Below are 19,556 nucleotides of genomic sequence, written 5' to 3'. Positions count from 1 at the left end.
TAGTGCTAAAGGGGTAAGGAATCATTTATGAACATGTTTAAGAGTAGAAGGCAGCCAGAAACCCTAACCCGCCTCAGCATTTGGACAAGAGAAGGCTAATACAGCCCTCTGCTGTTTAAAAAAAGTACTGCGGTTCAATTTTCAGAATATCGATGTGAACCGTGATACCTATGAATCAATTTTTAACTGCCTTACGATTAATCGTTACATCCCTATTACAAACACAGGAAAAGTATATTTTTCTTACAGACTGGTGACAGTATAATGTTTGCTGATTCATTTACACATCAGTAGATATTAGGAAATGTCTCGCTCCGTTAAATTCAAACAATTCATAAAATTGCTAAATTTTTTAGCAATAAAAAACATTATTATTCAGATCAATGTGCACTCTTTATTTTTATTACTTCATTATTGCAGAACCAACTTTATTGCTGTTTAACAATAGATATAATTAAATTTTGATCAATATTAAAATACGTTCCAACAACAAACATGTCCACCTGTGTGCTACTGCTATATTTTTCATCGTGCTAGCACTGATGCTAACACCTCGTACGTAAAGAAACCCCTATTATTGTCTGTCTTTTCATTTGTTTCTCACTGAGAATGTAATTATTAGTTATTCATCTACTGTGAATTACAACTGTAAACGTATGTTTACAGATAATTATCATCTGATGAGCCGTTAGCTAACGCTTCTGTTCTCTGTTTACACTTTAAATAAACGTGTGAATGTTTGTGTGTTTCAGTTATTTTTAAAGATGTTTGATTTGTTTGTTTCATTTATGACTTTTCTCACCTGATCAACAGAATAATTATCAATGGTCTTATTTCTTTAAAGTAGATTAGTTGCCATAGTGATTTGTTGAGGCTTAGTTCATTCTGTTCTGTTTGTAATTCAGTTTTAACTAATAATTCGATAAAAATACTTTTTTTTTTTTCTATCACAGCAGAAACTTCAACTTTTAAAAACTGCTGACAGAAGATAAAACTGTGGGAATATTTAGTGTCTATTATAATGTCACTGTTTTTTATGTGCGTGCATTTAGGAAAATAAATCAAAATATTTCAGAAGAGAGAAAAATTCCTCTTTTCTAGTGTTTTTTATTCTAACCACTAATTGTTAGCGACTAATTTCAACTTCTCTTCCTCCTCCTACCCTCCTCACCTGAAACCTCGTTAACAATCAATACACTATTGAAGCTTTTACCGATCACTCACTTCTTGCCAGATTGTCGTCGCAGCTCGGCAGCAATTTCTCTGGGTTTGATTTTGTGGTTTCAACTTCCTGCCCTGGTAAACCAACTACTTGTGCCTCTGAATATAAGACATTTACTGTAGGTTGTGCCACACCCCGTGTGTGAAAGTACAAGATTAAACCAAGTCAAACTGTGAAAGAGTTGTTTATTGTTACAGGTTATGACTCTGTCCGAGGTCACAAACCTCAGACCCACACAAGTAGGTAGTGTAGGGAGCATCAGTAAAACACAAAAGCTACTAACGAACCCATAGCTGGGCACATGTCGAGCCTGAAGAGGAACCTGGATACTGCAAAGGTTCTTCAGGTCCTCAGAGGCAGCGCTGCCACGCTACCTGTTCCTGAAAACTGTCACACATGTTTTCTAGTGTCGGCTCTGGTATCGGCTAGCTTCACTCTTGTTTTTTAGTGTCGGCTATGGTATCGGCTAGCTTCACTCTTGTTTTCTAGTGTCGGCTATGGTATCGGCTAGCTTCACTCTTGTTTTTTAGTGTCGGCTATGGTATCGGCTAGCTTCACTCTTGTTTTTTAGTGTCGGCTATGGTATCGGCTAGCTTCACTCTTGTTTTCTAGTGTCGGCTATGGTATCGGCTAGCTTCACTCTTGTTTTTTAGTGTCGGCTATGGTATCGGCTAGCTTCACTCTTGTTTTTTAGTGTCGGCTATGGTATCGGCTAGCTTCACTCTTGTTTTCTAGTGTCGGCTATGGTATCGGCTAGCTTCACTCTTGTTTTCTAGTGTCGGCTATGGTATCGGCTAGCTTCACTCTTGTTTTCTAGTGTCGGCTATGGTATCGGCTAGCTTCACTCTTGTTTTTTAGTGTCGGCTATGGTATCGGCTAGCTTCACTCTTGTTTTTTAGTGTCGGCTATGGTATCGGCTAGCTTCACTCTTGTTTTTTAGTGTCGGCTATGGTATCGGCTAGCTTCACTCTTGTTTTTTAGTGTCGGCTATGGTATCGGCTAGCTTCACTCTTGTTTTCTAGTGTCGGCTATGGTATCGGCTAGCTTCACTCTTGTTTTCTAGTGTCGGCTATGGTATCGGCTAGCTTCACTCTTGTTTTCTAGGGTCGGCTATGGTATCGGCTAGCTTCACTCTTGTTTTTTAGTGTCGGCTATGGTATCGGCTAGCTTCACTCTTGTTTTTTAGTGTCGGCTATGGTATCGGCTAGCTTCACTCTTGTTTTCTAGTGTCGGCTATGGTATCGGCTAGCTTCACTCTTGTTTTTTAGTGTCGGCTATGGTATCGGCTAGCTTCACTCTTGTTTTTTAGTGTCGGCTATGGTATCGGCTAGCTTCACTCTTGTTTTCTAGCGTCGGCTATGGTATCGGCTAGCTTCACTCTTGTTTTTTAGCGTCGGCTATGGTATCGGCTAGCTTCACTCTTGTTTTTTAGTGTCGGCTATGGTATCGGCTAGCTTCACTCTTGTTTTTTAGTGTCGGCTATGGTATCGGCTAGCTTCACTCTTGTTTTCTAGTGTCGGCTATGGTATCGGCTAGCTTCACTCTTGTTTTCTAGTGTCGGCTATGGTATCGGCTAGCTTCACTCTTGTTTTCTAGTGTCGGCTATGGTATCGGCTAGCTTCACTCTTGTTTTTTAGTGTCGGCTATGGTATCGGCTAGCTTCACTCTTGTTTTCTAGTGTCGGCTATGGTATGGGCTAGCTTCACTCTTGTTTTTTAGTGTCGGCTATGGTATCGGTTAGCTTCACTCTTGTTTTCTAGTGTCGGCTATGGTATCGGCTAGCTTCACTCTTGTTTTCTAGTGTCGGCTATGGTATCGGTTAGCTTCACTCTTGTTTTCTAGTGTCGGCTATGGTATCGGCTAGCTTCACTCTTGTTTTCTAGTGTCGGCTATGGTATCAGCTAGCTTCACTCTTGTTTTCTAGTGTCGGCTATGGTATCGGCTAGCTTCACTCTTGTTTTCTAGTGTCGGCTATGGTATCAGCTAGCTTCACTCTTGTTTTCTAGTGTCGGCTATGGTATCAGCTAGCTTCACTCTTGTTTTCTAGTGTCGGCTATGGTATCGGCTAGCTTCACTCTTGTTTTCTAGTGTTGGCTAGCTCCCTAGTAACCACTGGCTCCTGGTGAGTTTCCATTGGCGGTTTTGGCTCTACACGGCTCTGCACTCTTCGCTTTCGGGACCCGATTCTGTTTTTCCGGAACATTTCCATTGAGCACCAACCTGACAGACGCCACTGATTTCACCTTTTTTGCTGCCATCCTCATAAGATCACCAACAATAATCAATGGAGGCCAAATGTTTCTTGTGTGTGTGAGTTGATGACTCTACGCTGTGATGATCCGCTTTGAGCCTACGTCACATTTTCAGGTCAGGGCTGATTTTTATGGACCCTCAACAAAGGAGGAAGTAAAAAAAGCAGCACCAGGAACCACAAAGGAGGAACTTTTTACCAGTGGAAACGCACAAAAAGAGAGTAGAGCCGATGCCGCCAGTGGAAACGAGTCGTATGTCACTAACCCTGACACCAGTAGTGCCTGAGCACCAGGATGTGCCAGCTCGCCATCATCACAGCCTGTTCCAGCTTCTGTCCTTCCTGGGGTCGACGCCCCCTCCTCCTTTGTCAGATTTGCCAGTCTTCCTCCACTGCAGTTCTTCTGAAATATTTCATATTATAATAATTCATACCATCCTCCAGCCATTTTCTGCTGGCATTAGACGGTGTACACCCTCAACAGAGCGCCAGTCCATCGCAGGGCAACACACATATTCACCCCTACAGGTGGATTGTGGGAGGAAGTTGAAGAACATGGAGAAAACCACGGGGAGAACATGCAAACTCCACACAGGGCTTGAACCCAGGACCTTCTTTCTGTGAGGCAGACGTGCTAACCACTAATCTACTGTTTTATACAGTGACTATAATTACAAAATGTGCCTTTGTCTAAAGCCACTAATATTCTGTGTGTCAGAGAATTAATGGTCCATTCAGAAGATAAATCATTGTATTTATAGGAAATTCAGATACATAATTAATATAATCATGTCTACAACACATAGAATACACCTTTATTGATCCCCAGAGAGGTCATTCAGTTTATTAAACTAGAGCAGACAGTGTGAAACTAAAATAAATACCAATTTAAATAATAGTAAATATTATATAGTATTAATAGTGAATAGTAAAGAAGGGTTAAAGCTGTTTTTAAATGTTCATTCTAGAAATATATAATGTTTAAAGCTTTATTGTGAAAAACACTCAAAGCAAACCCTAAGCTAACCATGGAGCCACTCAGTCACAGACTTTTATTTTGAAAAGCTTTATTTTCAGTGTTCCTGCTGTCAGTGTCAGGTTAAAGTCACAATCACTAACTGTAATTACAGAACAATTAATCGCTGGTATTAATCTTTTCATTTGATTATTCAATTAATTTATCCATTTTTTAAAGACAGTTTATTGTGAAGGAGCGCTCGGTTTACCACATGACCATCACACAGGCCAGCAGACCAATCAGAGGGCTCGCTGCTGATGAGAGGGCGGAGTTACACAGGTCGGAATTGCAACACCTGAAGGTGAAACTGGAGACCTATAGCAACAAACGGTTCAAAAAGTCAACAGACATGTATGTGTCTGTAAACATATTCCAGGTTATTGGCTTTTGTTTTGTTATTACAGATTATTTAGAACATTGTATATGTACAGGTCACATGATCATTTTTTAACACACAGGTGAGGTGAGGTTGGTTTACCTGAGGATACATCAGAGCCAAACGACTGTGCTCACAGTCAGAGAACTTCAAACACTGACGGTACGTCATCCCTCCTACACACACACACACACACACACACACACACACACACACACACACACACACACACACACACACATTGAACTTACGTTACCTCCTCATTTTACGGCAAAATCGAAAAAAACTAGTTTGGACTTTGGAACGAACTGGGATGATTTTAACCTTAAGTAATACTCTGATGTGTATATTGATGATGTCATGAATAATTTTGTGCAACAAGTTTTTGACTTAATTATCAAAATGGATTTAGAAGCGACTGACATTGTTTTATTGAAACTGTGTCTCATTATTGTCGACATTTTGACATCAAATATGACATCAGATACATTTTTAAAATATATTGTTTTTGAGAATTACGTGTTTCCGATAAATCGCAAAAAATTGTCACCAGGGTATTTATTGCTAAAATGCGATCAAAAACACTCAAACCGCAAAATTACGGAGACGACAAGAAGCATTTTCTCACTTCTTACATATTAAACACAAACGTAACAAACAATGCGTTCTTTCCAAAAACACTAACAATACACAATATATGACACGACAAAGATACACTACAAACTAATACACACAACACTGTGTGTGTGTGTGTGTGTGTGTGTACCTCTCTCGTACAGCGTCAAACAGCCGTCGTCATAGGTACAGTCTCGCTGTTTGCTGCAGCTGGCGGTGTAATCTTTACAGCTGTAACAACGAATCCCAGCCGCTGAAAAAGAAACAACCAGCGTTACCGTGGCAACAAATCCACAGCCACTATAATTCAGGCTTTTCAAATTTCAACTTGGATGAGAATCAAACGCACCCTGTCCAATCAGAGCACAGAGCATCAGCAGCCCTATCCCAAAGGAGCGCTTCATATCTACACCTCAGCACGACTGGCATCCACTCACAAACAGAGCCAGGAACACACACAGGGTACCAGGACCTGTTTAGGCTCCGCCCACTGGGGGTGGAGCCTGTGAGCTAATGACAAAAACTACTGTTGATTCACACACGCACACACATACTCACTCACACAAGTGTGTGTGTGTGTGTGTGTGTGTGTGTGTGTGTGTGTGTGTGTGTGTGTGTGTGTGTGTGTGTGTGTGTGTGTGTGTGTGTGTGTGATGTCACAGCGGCTCGTTGTTTTGTTGTTTTTCGTGGAACAGAAGAAGAATCAGAACTGAGCGACTCATCCTCAGTCGACCTTAATACACACACACACGTCTTTGTTTCTACCACACAATGATACACACACACAATGATACACACACACAATGATACACACAATGATACACACACACAATGATACACAAACAATATCACACACACACACACACACACACACACACACACACACACAAACACACACACAATGCAACACATACACACACACACAATATCACACACACACAATGCAACACATCCAAATTAACACCCACACAATATAACACACACACACAATATCTCACACACACACACACACACACAATATCACACACACAATATCACACACACACACACACAATATCACACACACACACACACACACACCACACACACACACACACACACACACACACACACACACACAACACACACACACACACACCACACACACAATATCACACACACACACACAATCACACACACACACACACACACACACACACACACACACAATATCACACACACACACATACACACACACACACACACACACACACACAATATCACACACACACACAATAACACACACACACACACACACACACACACACACACACACACACAATATCACACACACAATATCTCACACACACACACACACAATATCACACACACACACACACACACTATCACACACACACACACACACACAATATCACACACACACACGCAATATCACACACACACACACACACACACACACACAATAACACACACACACACACAAAATCACACACACACATACACACACAATATCACACACACACAACATCACACACACACACAATATCACACACACACACAATAACACACACACACAATAACACGCACACACACACACAAAATCATACACACACACATACAATATCACTCACACACACACACGCACACAATATCACACACACACACAACATCACACACACACACACACACACAATATCACACACACACACAATAACACACACACACACAATAACACGCACACACACACACAAAATCACACACACACACACACACACACACACACACAACATCACACACACGCACACACACACAATATAACACACACACACAATATAACACAAATGAACAAAAATCCAAATATATTATGATAATAATACGATTAATAATAATAATAATAGTAATTATATATTATTATAACAAAGATGTTTAATATTTAAATATTTTATTTTATTCATATAAACTCCAGGACTCATAAATCTATAAATCAATAATAATAATTCACTCATTTTCATCTCAACGGTTTGTCCACAATGTTGGGAAAAGTTTAGTGCATTGCATTGTGGGATGTGGAGTCACATCTGTCAGGTTTTCCTCCCCAGAATCACTAGAATATGATGATAATTGCCTTCACACACAGTATCACTGTTTATCTTAAACAGATATTAATATCACTATTTAATATGTCTATAGCACTGAACTACACAACACACTGTTTACTAACATCACATATTTCTGTTTTTATACACTTTGTTTTTTATCAAGTTTACTTTTTAATAAAAGGTTGGAATTCACCAAAATAAAAGATATTAATAAATCCATTATGGATGTGATGAAAAAATATTTATTAATCACTAAAATCTACACAATCACAAGATGAATAAAGATCATTTAAATACTTGTGCTAAGTTTAAATATATAAACACACACACACACACACACACACAGTATCAAATAACAGTGTGTTCACATCTATGTGATACACCTGTTCTCTGATTGGCTGTGTGTGACATGGTCAGTAAGGTGTCCTCTGATTGGCTGTGAGACAGCAGGTGCTGCGTGTTAATAATTGAGTAGATTCACAGAAACCTCACTGAAGCTCTCAGACGTTCTGTTCTCTGATGGATTCTTCCCGTGAGTTTGTTTTATAAAGAATGTGTTTTTGTAACGTTGTGACATCATCATCATCATCATCATGTTTGTTTGTTTGTTTGTTTGTGTTTCGTTTTGTTTGTCAATAGAATCCAAACACAGACGTCAACGGTTGGTCTACGTAACGGCGATCAGACTACAGTCAGTGCAGAGACTCTGTGAGTTATTAATATTTAACATTAACATTACACTCATTATCTAAACGTATTAGAAACGCTGACGGTCAATAATTTGGCGTCCTTGTGTGACTCCTCCCACCCCAGTGACACGTTGGATAGATTCTTTCTGAAAGTGTCTTCTGTGATATCACAAGTGGGTGTGGCTTAAATTGTATCTCAGTCCATATTTGTAGTGCAGTATAATGTTTGACCTGATGGGGGCGCTGCACTTATTCCAGGATCAGAAGAACTTAAGCAGACAGGAGGATACGCGTGAGGCCAGATTTGAATGGGAACGCCCACATTTGAGGGAGGCTCCGCCCACAGTGCGTAACTGGGATGAAGGCGTGCAGCGACTGACTGGAGGAGATAGGGGGCGTGGCTGAGTCTAAACGCCCTCCTAGACCCCCTCAGGGCCTCTGTTTAGTCCTGTAAATAAATATAATCCTGTAGCACTTTGAGGTTTAACATCAAATGTAAAGTGCATTACAAATAAACCCCACATGGGGTCCCGACCCCCAGGTTGAAAACAGCTGATTCAGTGGCTACTATTTTTGTAGTTTTTATCATTTCCAGTCATCTCAGGCCTGGGGAGGTTCATTTTCCTCTTTCTCTCCCTCTAGTACCTCCTGTAGTGCCATTGTGTCCCCTAGGGGTACACGTACCCCCATTTGAGAAACACAGCTCTAGTGGCTAGCGTTAGCATTTCAGTGGTTAACTCTACTTTAGATGAGGGGTTAGCGTAACAAACCACACTTAATGACACCTTGCTAATGCTAATGACATAACACTGTTTGTTTACTTTGTGTGTTAGTGAAAGATTTGCTGGTTGAACACGTGGAGGCGGGGCTTCTCCCTGTGGGCGGAGCCTTGAGTCGACAGGAAGTGACGCGCGCTCTGAAAAGAATGCTCACCTCCGCACAGGAAGTGCAGGGTCACGTGACGTCAGCGGAGGAAGTGTGTGGTCTGGTGTTCACCATGTTTGATCGGTTGGTTTACGTACACGAAACACAACGTCACACAACATATTCACACGTTTGTTTGTCAACACGTGCTCGTTTGTGTGTTTGTCGTCAGCGAGCAGAGCGGCCGCGTGTCGACTCGTTCTCTCCGTGTTGTTCTGATCGCTCTGAGTTCAGACGACCTGCAGCTAAAGTTCAAAGGTCAGTCCTTGGGTTGATCTGATCAAAGCAGGATTAAAGTCATCCCAGATTAAAAGCTTTAACTTTAAATGAATGATCAATGTTATTTACATCAGTGGTTCTCAACCTGTATAGCGACCCTCCAAAATAAAAGTCCCAGAGAGCGGAGACAAATAAAATGGTTCAAAGTGACTGAAAATGGTGGAAAAGGAGGTGAAAGTGGTTAAAAGTTGTTCATTAGTGGATAAAAAAAAGTGTTGAATTGGAACATTTAGTTTAAACTGGTAAATAACGGACATGACAAATGGTGAATGTGGTTAAATTAGCAAAAAATAATCATGAAATCTGGTGAAAAGAGGTTAAAAATGACAATAATGGGTCAATATATGTGACATTAGGTTTATAAGTGCTGAACATGGAGAAAATACATTAAAATGTGATGTAGAAGTGTCAGAAATGGGAGAAATGTAGCAAAAATACATTAAAAGGAGCAAAAATATGGAAAGAAAAAGTGATGAAAAAATGTTAAAATATGGTGAGTTACAGATAAAAGGGTAAAAATAAGCAAAAATTGGCTGAAATTGTTAATAAAATATTGTTAGTTTCTTGAAGGCATCTGGAAACCCCTCCCTGTGTCTCGCAAATGGGGTCCTGACCCCAAGGTTGAGAACCCCTGACTTAGTGTACTGTGTTTTTTTTACACGTGTCACAAAGAATAATAACAATATTTCATTTATTAGACTTGATAATGTTTTGATGAATAGTTTTTATACAGAATACCAGGGTTAACCTGTTTACTGTAAACAAACACAACGTGCTTAAATCAAATGATCAAATTAAACCCTTCTTCAGAATAAGATCTTTTCTTCCTTTCAAAATAAAATGCTGCGTTTCAGGTTTGCTGAACACTCTGAGAAACGAACCAATGGACCAATCAGCACTCAGAGGTTTACTGTGGGAGCTTAACCAGGTAATTAGAACTATTGGTAATTAAACTCTGGTTGGACTACATTTCCCATCATGCCCGGCTCCTGTCTGCTCTCTGTAGATCCTGGTGTTGGTGAAACAGGAAGAGGAAGTGTTTGGCAGTGTGGAGGAAGCAGTGAGGTCGTGCTTTGAAGGCGTGAGGGAACAAAGTCACAAATAATAACAACACTTTTACAGTTTACATTTTAATTTAGTACATCCTCAGGTCTCACAGTGAGGTATCATGACTCAGCAAAAGGAAAAGGCCTCACATGTCAAATGACACGCCCTTGACGCTGCTCGCTTTGATCAGCGACGCAGTGTCATTTGATGGCGGTTTTGCTGAGTCATGGTGGATGTTCTAAAACTGTCATGGTAACAGCTGCTCTGCTTTTTACAGGTGTCGACTTCAACTGTCAGTCATCAACACGTGTTGCTATGGCTACAGAGTGAGCCACGTCTGTTGCTATGGTTGCCAGCACTCCATCGTCTGTCGCTCAGTGAACACATGTCGCACAATGTGAGATGTTACACTTGTAGGAGGAGCACAATCACCGGCCTCAGGTGAGTTTATGTGTGTGTGTGTGTGTGTGTGAGATACTGTGTGTGCGTGTGTCTGATACTGTTTGTGTGTGTGTGTGTGTGTGTGTGCTCAGGTTTCGATGTCAGAAGTGTTTGAATGTTCACGTGTGTCTGAGCTGCTTTTTAACGGGACGACAAAGAAAGAAACACAAAGCTGTCCATCCACTGCTGGAGTTCTCCACACAGGTGTGTGACACACACACACACACACACACACACACACACACACACACACACACACACACACACACACACACACACACACACACACACACACACACACACACACTGATTGTGTTCATTGTTTTTAGCCCACCTGGAAAGAAACTCTGAGCTCGTTAGCACGCAGCACTCGTTATCATATGTTGCCGTGGCGACGCACTCAAGAGGATAGTGCTTGGAGTACCCAACACATGTGGGCGGAGCCAAAGGACACGCAAGACAGGTGACATCACAGGTGATTTAGACGTCAGTGGTTATACCTGGTTAACACATTAAACTTCCTGTTTCCTGTTAGAGCCCCGCCCTCTTCAGAGGAAACTTCCATTCTATCAGCTGACTCTGCTCCCAGCCCAGCCCCCAGCCAACAGGCATCCCATGATGCCTCAGTGAGTCCTACAAAGTCACATGATGATCAGGTGACCTCACTGACTGATGATGTCATTGTCATTATCCAATTATTTCAGATCTTTTCAACACGTAGACGACGTCACTTCCTTCTCTCTCATTCTTTACCAAAGAGCTGATATTTAAATGTAAACCAACCATACAACGTTTGTTAAATATTTTAATCGTACACATGGAAATATGTGACTGTTTTGTGGCGTTTTTAATTGTTAATTTTATAAAAAATGGATAAAAACCCAACATTGTCATTTAAAAACCAAACAGAAAATAAGATAAAAACCAAAATAAATCTGAATTCACTCAAAACATAATTTTGTAATTCTTATAAACAGCAGGATTTTAAATCGTTTCACACGTGTTGAAAGGATCTGAAACCAGAAGCAATAATGATGTAATGATGATGTAACTTCCTGTGAAGGCTCTGCTCAGTGACGTCAGAGCGCTGCAGAGAGACAGAAGGTGAGACAATGTTTGTTTACATTTACTGGTTGTTTAGACGCAAACATTTACTCAGGATTCTATAAATAAACATCTATAAATCATAATAATGGAATGAATGAGTGATAAAACACATTTTAAAGATTGTCATTTTGTAAATAAGTGAAATAAACAGTATTTAGTGCCTCATGAATAGATTTATTTCTATTATTTTTATCATTTTATTTCATGTTCTAATCAAAATTATTTTAATTATTCATTATATTTTTCTCTTATTTTGTGTGTTGTTGGTATTATTTAAATTATTATCTGTTTGTGTGTTTGGTGTCGTTTTGTTATTATTGTGTATTTTACAGTGATCTTATATATTTTTCTCTCATTTGTTGTCATTTTGTGTGTTGCTGCTAATAATATTTTCTGTGTATTTTGTTGTTTGTTCTTTTTATTATTCAGTATATTTTTCTCTTATTTTTTTGTGTTTTTGTTGTTTTGTGAGTTGCTGATAAAATTAAGTATTATCATTTTTAACTAAAAATAAACATAAACCCTATTTTTTTGTTTCCTCTCTTTCTCGTACCCCCTGTAGTGGCACCACGTACCCCCGTTTGAGAAACGCTGGTTTAGACAAACGTTTATATCTATCGTTCTCTTTTGTTTACTGTTGACAGTGTCTTGGAGGCGGAGCTTAAGGCATTGCGACTCAGCATACAAACAGAGCAGAGCATGCTGGGAAACAGGTACTCAGAGATGGAGGTTTCCATGGAAACGTTAAGACGAGACAACGTCCTGCTGAGTCAGGTGGGTCGCTGCTTTCTGATTGGCTGGCAGTGTTTTTATTGTTAATAAATCAACGTGTGTTTTAGGCTTTGAATGAGATCAAAGAGAGACAGACTACATCTCCCACAATCCTCCTTGGCACACCTTCGCCTGAGACAGTGGAGGAACACTCTCTGATTGGTCAGGAAACACCTGAGGAGGCGGAGCTACAGGAAGAATACAGCTCTGAGTCTGAAGACGATTGGATGAGCAATGAGGAGGCGGAGCTTCAGGAGACGGTAGACCGACTGAGGACGGAGATGAAGACAGACACATGGACACAGACAGGTACAGGGTTCTTTCAGCGCCCCCTACGTTCAGTTTTCAGCAGAAACACATAAATCAGCCACACCGTATATTTAACACAGGCAATCTGCTTGGATGCCCCTGTCTGAGGACCTCTGCCTCCACTTAGCTGCCCTCAATGTTGCCTGTAACCATAACCACTGTCCAATATAAACAGTGTAGCTTCAACCAGACGTAGCGTGTAGCATCACATGAAGCTGCTCGTCATGTTTATTATAACATATATATTATATAACATACATGAGTAACTATATCTACATTTCATCATAACTTTTGGCTTTAAACTGTGAAACATTCCTGGTGAGAACCCTGTACATAAAGTTATCTGTGATTGGCTGTTGTGTGTGTGTGCAGGTGTTCGGGGGGCGGAGCTTGTGAAGGCCTCAGAGCAGGTGGGCGTGGTGATTGGTGGTCTGGTGACAGCAGTGAGACAGAGCAGGTGTAAAACTTTATTTAATGAACTGAAATAAACAGATAAACAAACGAGTCCACTTTGTTCTTACTAAGGTGAGCTGCTAGCTCCGCCCCCTCACACCACTCCTTAGTCCCGCCCTCCTGGGCAGATGGGGCGTGGCCTGAGGCTGTGATATGCGACCTCGCCTTGAGACACGCCCCCTCCTGCCCTGGCCAAGGGCGACTGGCTTGTGACCTTTGACCCCAGCTGTGTTCAGGTCTGGACTGAGGCTCCTGAAGAGCTGACGAACGTGAGCCTGGGGGGCGGGGCTTAAAAGGCTCAGGGTGGAGATTAAAGGGCTGGGGGTGGGGCTTAAGGGGCGACAGGTAGTTGGGTCATAGATCCACACAGGGGAGCGTTTGTATTTGACCTTTGACCTCAGCTGATTTTGAGGACGCCTCTTCTTCCTACAGTGTTTGTAGTCGGAGCTGAGGACACAGGAAGGGGCGGGGCCTGACAACACGTACAGGTGTGTTGTGATTAGTTGCACAGGTGAGATGAAACAGCGCTTTGGCGTCCGTTCCTCTTGGCTTGGATTGGTTCCAGGCACCACTATTGGCGAAGGGGTCTTAGTGGTGGGTGGGGCCTCTGTGGTTGGTTGAGGGCTGGTCATGTGACTCATCATGTGACTGGTCTGTGTGCTGCGGCTGACTTTAACCACCTGGGACGAAAACGGCAAATGACACACTTGTCCAAAAGAACCAGGCAGTCACTGACCTCACCTGGCACCTGGAAGCCCTGAAGCTCCGCCTCCTTCTCGGCACCTCTGAGTCACCGTCATCATGGGCCAATGACAACGGCGCACCTGTGTTTGGCTCTGGATCCTCCCACCTCTTCTTTTTGTGGCTCCGCCTCCCGTACCTACAGACAGGAAGCAGTTAAAGGTGAAACTAGCAGATGTTACTGTTATCTAATATTATTATTTATATTATTAAAATAATTACAACTGCAACTGTCATTATTAGATTTAGAGTTGTCAGAAATGACTAATTGTACTGTTTTATATTTTGATTTTCTCTGATATGAAATCTTTGCATCAAATAATCAAGTAATCACCAGTAAATTCCACTTCCTGTTGGAACAACTACTTCCTGAATGTGAGCTGATCTGATGACAGCACTCATTTATATTTAAAAACATCAGTGGTGAAGTTTAGACCTGGCTAACGACTCTGAATCGAAGAAGCATGTGAAGCGTCCTCGTCTGAACTGTCGAACCAGCCTCTCCACGTGCTCCTCGTCCTCCTGCTCTACCTGAGCCCAGCTCTTCCCTCTCAGCCAATCAGGAATGTGTTCTGGGGCAGGAAGAATCGTCTCAATGGGGGCATACCAAAACCCCGAGCGTGAGGCCCCGCCCCCTGGTCCAGGCCCCGCCCCCAGCGCTGAGCACAGGTGAGACTCATACAGCTGATTGTCCAGGTGAACGTGGGAGTCCATCAGAGAACGGACGTTCTGCAGCTCCCACTGCCTCACCTGGACAGGTGTGTCCATCACAATCTACACACACACAACACAAGTTAATTCATCACAATTAATTACAACTGTAATTGTCATTTTAATCATAATTAAATTGTAACTGAGTTCAGATAATTGACTTTATAATTGTAATTGCCATAAAAATTCTATTAAAATTGTCAATTATAATTTAACACTAAACTGTTGAACCATGTTCCAGTTCTATATGTTACAGTTCTATATGTTAAAGTTCTATATGTTCCAGTTCTATATGTTACAGTTCTATATGTTAAAGTTCTATGTTACGGTTCTATATGTTAAAGTTCTATGTTACAGTTCTATATGTACAGTTCTATATGTTACAGTTCTATATGTTAAAGTTCTATATGTTATAGTTTTATATGTACAGTTCTATATGTTAAAGTTCTATGTTACGGTTCTATATGTTAAAGTTCTATGTTACAGTTCTATATGTACAGTTCTATGTTACAGTTCTATATGTTACAGTTCTATATGTTACAGTTCTATATGTACAGTTCTATATGTTACAGTTCTATATGTTACAGTTCTATATGTACAGTTCTATATTTACAGTTTCTATATGTTACAGTTCTATATGTTACAGTTCTATATGTTACAGTTCTATACGTTCAAGTTCTATATGTTCAAGTTCTATATGTTACAGTTCTATATGTTACAGTTCTATATGTTACAGTTCTATATGTACAGTTCTACACATATGTAGTTAATATTTATTATAATATGTTTCATTACATTTGATTTTACCATTCATATACTGTATATAAATCTATAGATATACTGACACAATAAAGGCTCAGACGTCCACACCATAAATATTAAAACCTATATAATCATTGATTATGAATCCTAACAAGGTAATCAATAGATAGGAAATAAATTAGATGATAGATATTAGTTTTTAGTGTATTTTACAGCTGATTTAGGACCTGTTAGCATTAGAGATGCTAACAGAAAGCTAACACAAGAGGAATGTTAAATTTTATTAGGTTATTTATTTCAGGTTCAGTAATTGTTATTGAACTTTAGTAATTGAAAACGTAATTGTAATTGACTGAGGATAAAAGATAATTGAAATGTAATTGTAATTGGAAAAATGCTGGTGATTGTAATTGAACAGAGGTAATTGAAAACGTAATTGTAACTGAAATGTAATTGACCCAAACCCCACACACTTATCTACCTGTACAGGAGAGTCAGGCTCCGCCCACACATGCTAACCTACCTGCACAGGTGAGTCCCAGCCTTCACTAATGGTTTCCATGGAGATGAGATGGGGGTTGTTGGTGTCATCCTGCTGCCTGTTGCCATGGTAACGGCTCTGATTGGCTGCCTCCCCCTGCTCATTGGTTCTATCCACAGAGTCCTCCTGTGATTGGAGCAGCAGAAGGGGCGTGGCCCTTGGAGGAGCGGGGACCAATGGGAGGTCGTCGTGGGACGGCCTGACGATGACACAGAGGTGGGTTTGATGGGGTCACCACGGGAGGAGGGTGCGCTTGGTTCCGTACCTGGGGTCGCTGTAGTTGAGCGGGTGGTGTAGCAGGACGTCCTGGAGGAAGCGCTCCAACAGCGGCCTGGCTCTGGATGATGATTGGACGGACGTCAGGTGACTCTGACTGGACAGGTGCTGCAGAGGGAGGTCACATGAGCCACAGGAGGGATTCTGATTGGTCCTCATTTACCACCCAGAAAATAAGCACCACAGCTTAGACCAGAGGTGTGTTTGTTTGATCACATGGTCAACATTCATGTCAGCATTAGAATAATGAGTGATCTGAGCATTAATACAGGAAAGAACAAAACGTTTCTATAGTCATTCTGTGTGTTTGTTGTTGTCTTGCTCGTTGTGATGCATTTTGTGTATTTCTGTAGTCCTTACGTGTATTTGTCCTGTAAAATATGTTTTTTGGAGTCATATAGTGTATTTGTGCTGTCATTTAGCGTTTTTTTGTGTAATTTTTGTGTATTTCTGTTGTTGTTGTGCTTGTTTGAGTGCTGTGAGTTTGTGGAGTCATTTTTAGTGTTTTTGTTGTCTTTTTCTTTAAGTTTGTATAATTTTCTGACTAATTTTGTGCATTAGTTTTGTCATTTGTTCATTTTTAAGTAGTGTTCTGTGTTTTTCTCTTGTATTTTCCTGCTATGTTGTGTTTTTTTGCATTTCTAATGTATTCTTCTGTCATTTAGTATATTTAATTTGGGGGCCGCATAAGATTAGAAGATTTAATTTTAAAACAGGAAAACGCTGCTTCTCTGGTTTTTGTATTTCTGTTTTGGTTTTAAGTCAGTAAAACAAAATAACCACAACATTTATTTGTAATTTTGATTTGTTTTTAAAACAGAATAACTAAAGAACAAAGGGTATACACACACTAGTCTAATTATGTTCCAATGACTGAAATAGGAAGCCTTTAAATATTTGGTAAATTAATTTAATTTATATTTGTTTTTTGGTGGACAGAAACAATAATAGAATGGCTAATATTTTGCCTGGTTATTTTTTTTTTTTTTGGTATTGGAACAAATTTAGATTGTGGACAAAAAGATATTAAAATGTAAAACTTTTTATGCATGTTTGATGTACCCTATTATATACACGCAACCTGTTTTTCGGTCGTACCTGCTGCAGGTTTGAGTAGAAAACTCTGCAGAATCCACAGAAACCTCTGCTGGACTGTTCCACTGACTCCGCCCACATCCTGAAACACATTATTCACTTTTATTGGTTTAAAGTAAAGTCAGTTTAAAAAAAAAAAAAAAAGCAAAACACTTATTAACACAAATAAAAAGGACTGCATCAGGAAAAATACAACTAAAAATAATAAAAGCTGAGTAAACAATAACTCTAGTCAATTAAAACACAATAACTGTAGTACAGTAAAATAACCTCTGACTATTCATTTTAAATATAATAAAATAATCATAATGTAAGGCGTTTAGATAATCTAAACCTAGTCTGAAAGACAATACATGCAGAAATTATCTTAGAACCATTTTTTAAAGACAATGTGCTATTAATAGTAAACAAAGTGTTTCCACGGTAACTAGAAGTTTGCCTCCAGGTGAGCTCACCTTTTAGGCTCCGCCCACCTGTCAGCTTCAGCCGAGGAGCCTGACATTTAGAAAGATCTGAGAAACAAACCAGTATTAGTTTAGGTTGGTTAAACTGGTTAAATGTGTGGTATACGTTTGTTTGTTTAGGTTTAAAACAACAATGGGAAAAAGAAAACCTTTGTCAAACGTATATATATCTTTTACAAGCTATAAACAGTGATTTTTATATCCTTATGTTTAGTCTTTTTGATAACTACATTAGACACCCTTTAGTGCACACATAGGAAACTGGTGGCCCGGGGGCCAGATTTGGCCCTCGGTCTAATTTTAAGCAGCCCCCAAAGTAAATGTACAAAATGACAGAAAAGGACACAAAACAAGAATGCATTAAAAAATACAAAGAATTACAACATGCAGAAAAACACAGAACATACTCCAAAAGTACACAAGACAAGAAACACACACAAAAATGACTCCTCAAACCCACAGTACTAACAAATAAGCAAAAACGACAACAGAAATACACAAAAACTATTAGAAAAAATGCAAAATGACAAAACAAATATACAACATGACTCCAAAAAACATTTTACAGTAAAAATACACAAAAGGACTATAGAAATGCACAAAATGCTTCATAAGACAAACAAACAAAAACTCATTGTTCTTTCCTGCATTCTAATGCTGACATGAACGTTGATCATGTGACCCTCTGATCAAACAAACACATTTTTGTGGCCCTGCTGTGATAATAGTTGCAGACCTCTGCTTTAGTGTGTAACGCGTTACTGTAGCAGTCCAAGTTTATTACAACGTAGAACCTGCACATTAACAGTTAACTAACCAGGTTTAATTATTTATTACACTAACTAATAGTTAACTAACCAGGATAATTAACCAGGTGTAACTATTTATCAGAGTTAAACTATATTCTGTCCCGTTCAAACACACACAGCCTCTGACGTGGTCGATGACGTATTGTGAAGGTAAACGCTGCTTTAATCCGGTCACATTGAAACAAAAAAATGTAGATTCAAGTAAATAATACACATTGTGAGCCCAGATTACGGCGCTGTGACATATTTTATCACCTGTGTAGATTCTCCCGCGCTGCTCCATTCGTTTCCGGTCAAGTTCTTCTTCTACGGTAAAAAAAAAAAAAACAAAACATAGGACCAGTGCTGCCACCACAGGCCGAGTTTAGAACTGTAGCTGTCAAACTTTTAGAAATTTTGATGCCAGTTATAAGAAAAGATCAAATACATGCTAGAAAAACGTTTTTTAATGTGTTTTGACCATTGATATTTCTCTTGTTAAAATCTTTAATGTCACTGGTGAAACTAATAATTAGCTAACATGCAAATTCACTGAGTACCAAAATAAAAGCTCATT

At 39.9% G+C, this 19,556-nt stretch overlaps 3 protein-coding genes across 5 annotated transcripts; 1 reads left to right on the top strand and 2 right to left on the bottom strand.

Moving 5' to 3' along the window:
• Positions 1-4,523: 4,523 nt before the first annotated feature.
• Positions 4,524-5,964, bottom strand: cd59a (CD59 molecule (CD59 blood group) a). The gene is made up of 4 exons (XM_028470304.1): positions 5,832-5,964; positions 5,634-5,735; positions 4,970-5,043; positions 4,524-4,806 (listed from the first exon to the last, which is right to left on the bottom strand). The coding sequence occupies exons 1-4, from the start codon at positions 5,884-5,886 to the stop codon at positions 4,696-4,698; spliced, it is 342 nt and encodes a 113-aa protein (XP_028326105.1). The 5' UTR covers positions 5,887-5,964; the 3' UTR covers positions 4,524-4,695.
• A 4,541-nt stretch (positions 5,965-10,505) lies between these two features.
• dytn (dystrotelin) lies at positions 10,506-13,647 on the top strand. The gene is made up of 9 exons (XM_028468125.1): positions 10,506-10,554; positions 10,798-10,961; positions 11,054-11,165; positions 11,291-11,424; positions 11,497-11,617; positions 12,025-12,065; positions 12,713-12,842; positions 12,908-13,148; positions 13,521-13,647. Exons 2-9 carry the CDS (start codon positions 10,906-10,908, stop codon positions 13,634-13,636), a joined length of 951 nt encoding a protein of 316 aa, XP_028323926.1. The 5' UTR covers positions 10,506-10,554; positions 10,798-10,905; the 3' UTR covers positions 13,637-13,647.
• zdbf2 (zinc finger, DBF-type containing 2) lies at positions 13,604-19,308 on the bottom strand. Of its 3 annotated transcripts, none has more exons than XM_028468093.1 (8): positions 19,256-19,308; positions 18,183-18,239; positions 17,731-17,809; positions 16,622-16,740; positions 16,339-16,555; positions 14,779-15,116; positions 14,343-14,481; positions 13,604-14,281 (listed from the first exon to the last, which is right to left on the bottom strand). In XM_028468093.1, the coding sequence occupies exons 2-8, from the start codon at positions 18,227-18,229 to the stop codon at positions 13,682-13,684; spliced, it is 1,539 nt and encodes a 512-aa protein (XP_028323894.1). In that variant the 5' UTR covers positions 18,230-18,239; positions 19,256-19,308; the 3' UTR covers positions 13,604-13,681. The 3 variants fall into 3 exon arrangements, with proteins under 3 accessions (XP_028323894.1, XP_028323902.1, XP_028323912.1); XM_028468111.1 differs by having other exon boundaries at positions 14,100-14,281; positions 14,338-14,481; XM_028468101.1 differs by lacking the exon at positions 18,183-18,239 and having other exon boundaries at positions 19,256-19,303.
• Between the last annotated feature and the right edge of the window lie 248 nt (positions 19,309-19,556).

Source organism: Gouania willdenowi, chromosome 2 (assembly GCF_900634775.1).
Source record: "Gouania willdenowi chromosome 2, fGouWil2.1, whole genome shotgun sequence".
NCBI lineage: Eukaryota > Metazoa > Chordata > Actinopteri > Blenniiformes > Gobiesocidae > Gouania > Gouania willdenowi.
Note: the sequence above shows the minus strand (reverse complement) of the source record. Positions and strands in the feature narration are given on the sequence as shown.

Excerpts from the sequence above, each read along its gene's own strand:
- cd59a (XM_028470304.1), bottom strand. The coding sequence starts at position 5,886 with ATGAAGCGCTCCTTTGGGATAGGGCTGCTGATGCTCTGTGCTCTGATT. Across the intron at positions 5,044-5,633 it reads TTTGACGCTGTACGAGAGAG|GAGGGATGACGTACCGTCAG; the intron begins GTACACACACAC and ends GTGTGTGTGTAG. Across the intron at positions 4,807-4,969 it reads TGGCTCTGATGTATCCTCAG|GTCTCCAGTTTCACCTTCAG; the intron begins GTAAACCAACCT and ends TTGTTGCTATAG.
- dytn (XM_028468125.1), top strand. The coding sequence starts at position 10,906 with ATGTCGCACAATGTGAGATGTTACACTTGTAGGAGGAGCACAATCACC. Across the intron at positions 12,066-12,712 it reads GCGCTGCAGAGAGACAGAAG|TGTCTTGGAGGCGGAGCTTA; the intron begins GTGAGACAATGT and ends TACTGTTGACAG. Across the intron at positions 12,843-12,907 it reads ACAACGTCCTGCTGAGTCAG|GCTTTGAATGAGATCAAAGA; the intron begins GTGGGTCGCTGC and ends CGTGTGTTTTAG.
- zdbf2 (XM_028468093.1), bottom strand. The coding sequence starts at position 18,229 with ATGTCAGGCTCCTCGGCTGAAGCTGACAGGTGGGCGGAGCCTAAAAG. Across the intron at positions 16,556-16,621 it reads CTCAACTACAGCGACCCCAG|GCCGTCCCACGACGACCTCC; the intron begins GTACGGAACCAA and ends TGTCATCGTCAG. Across the intron at positions 15,117-16,338 it reads GCTGGGACTCACCTGTGCAG|ATTGTGATGGACACACCTGT; the intron begins GTAGGTTAGCAT and ends GTGTGTGTGTAG.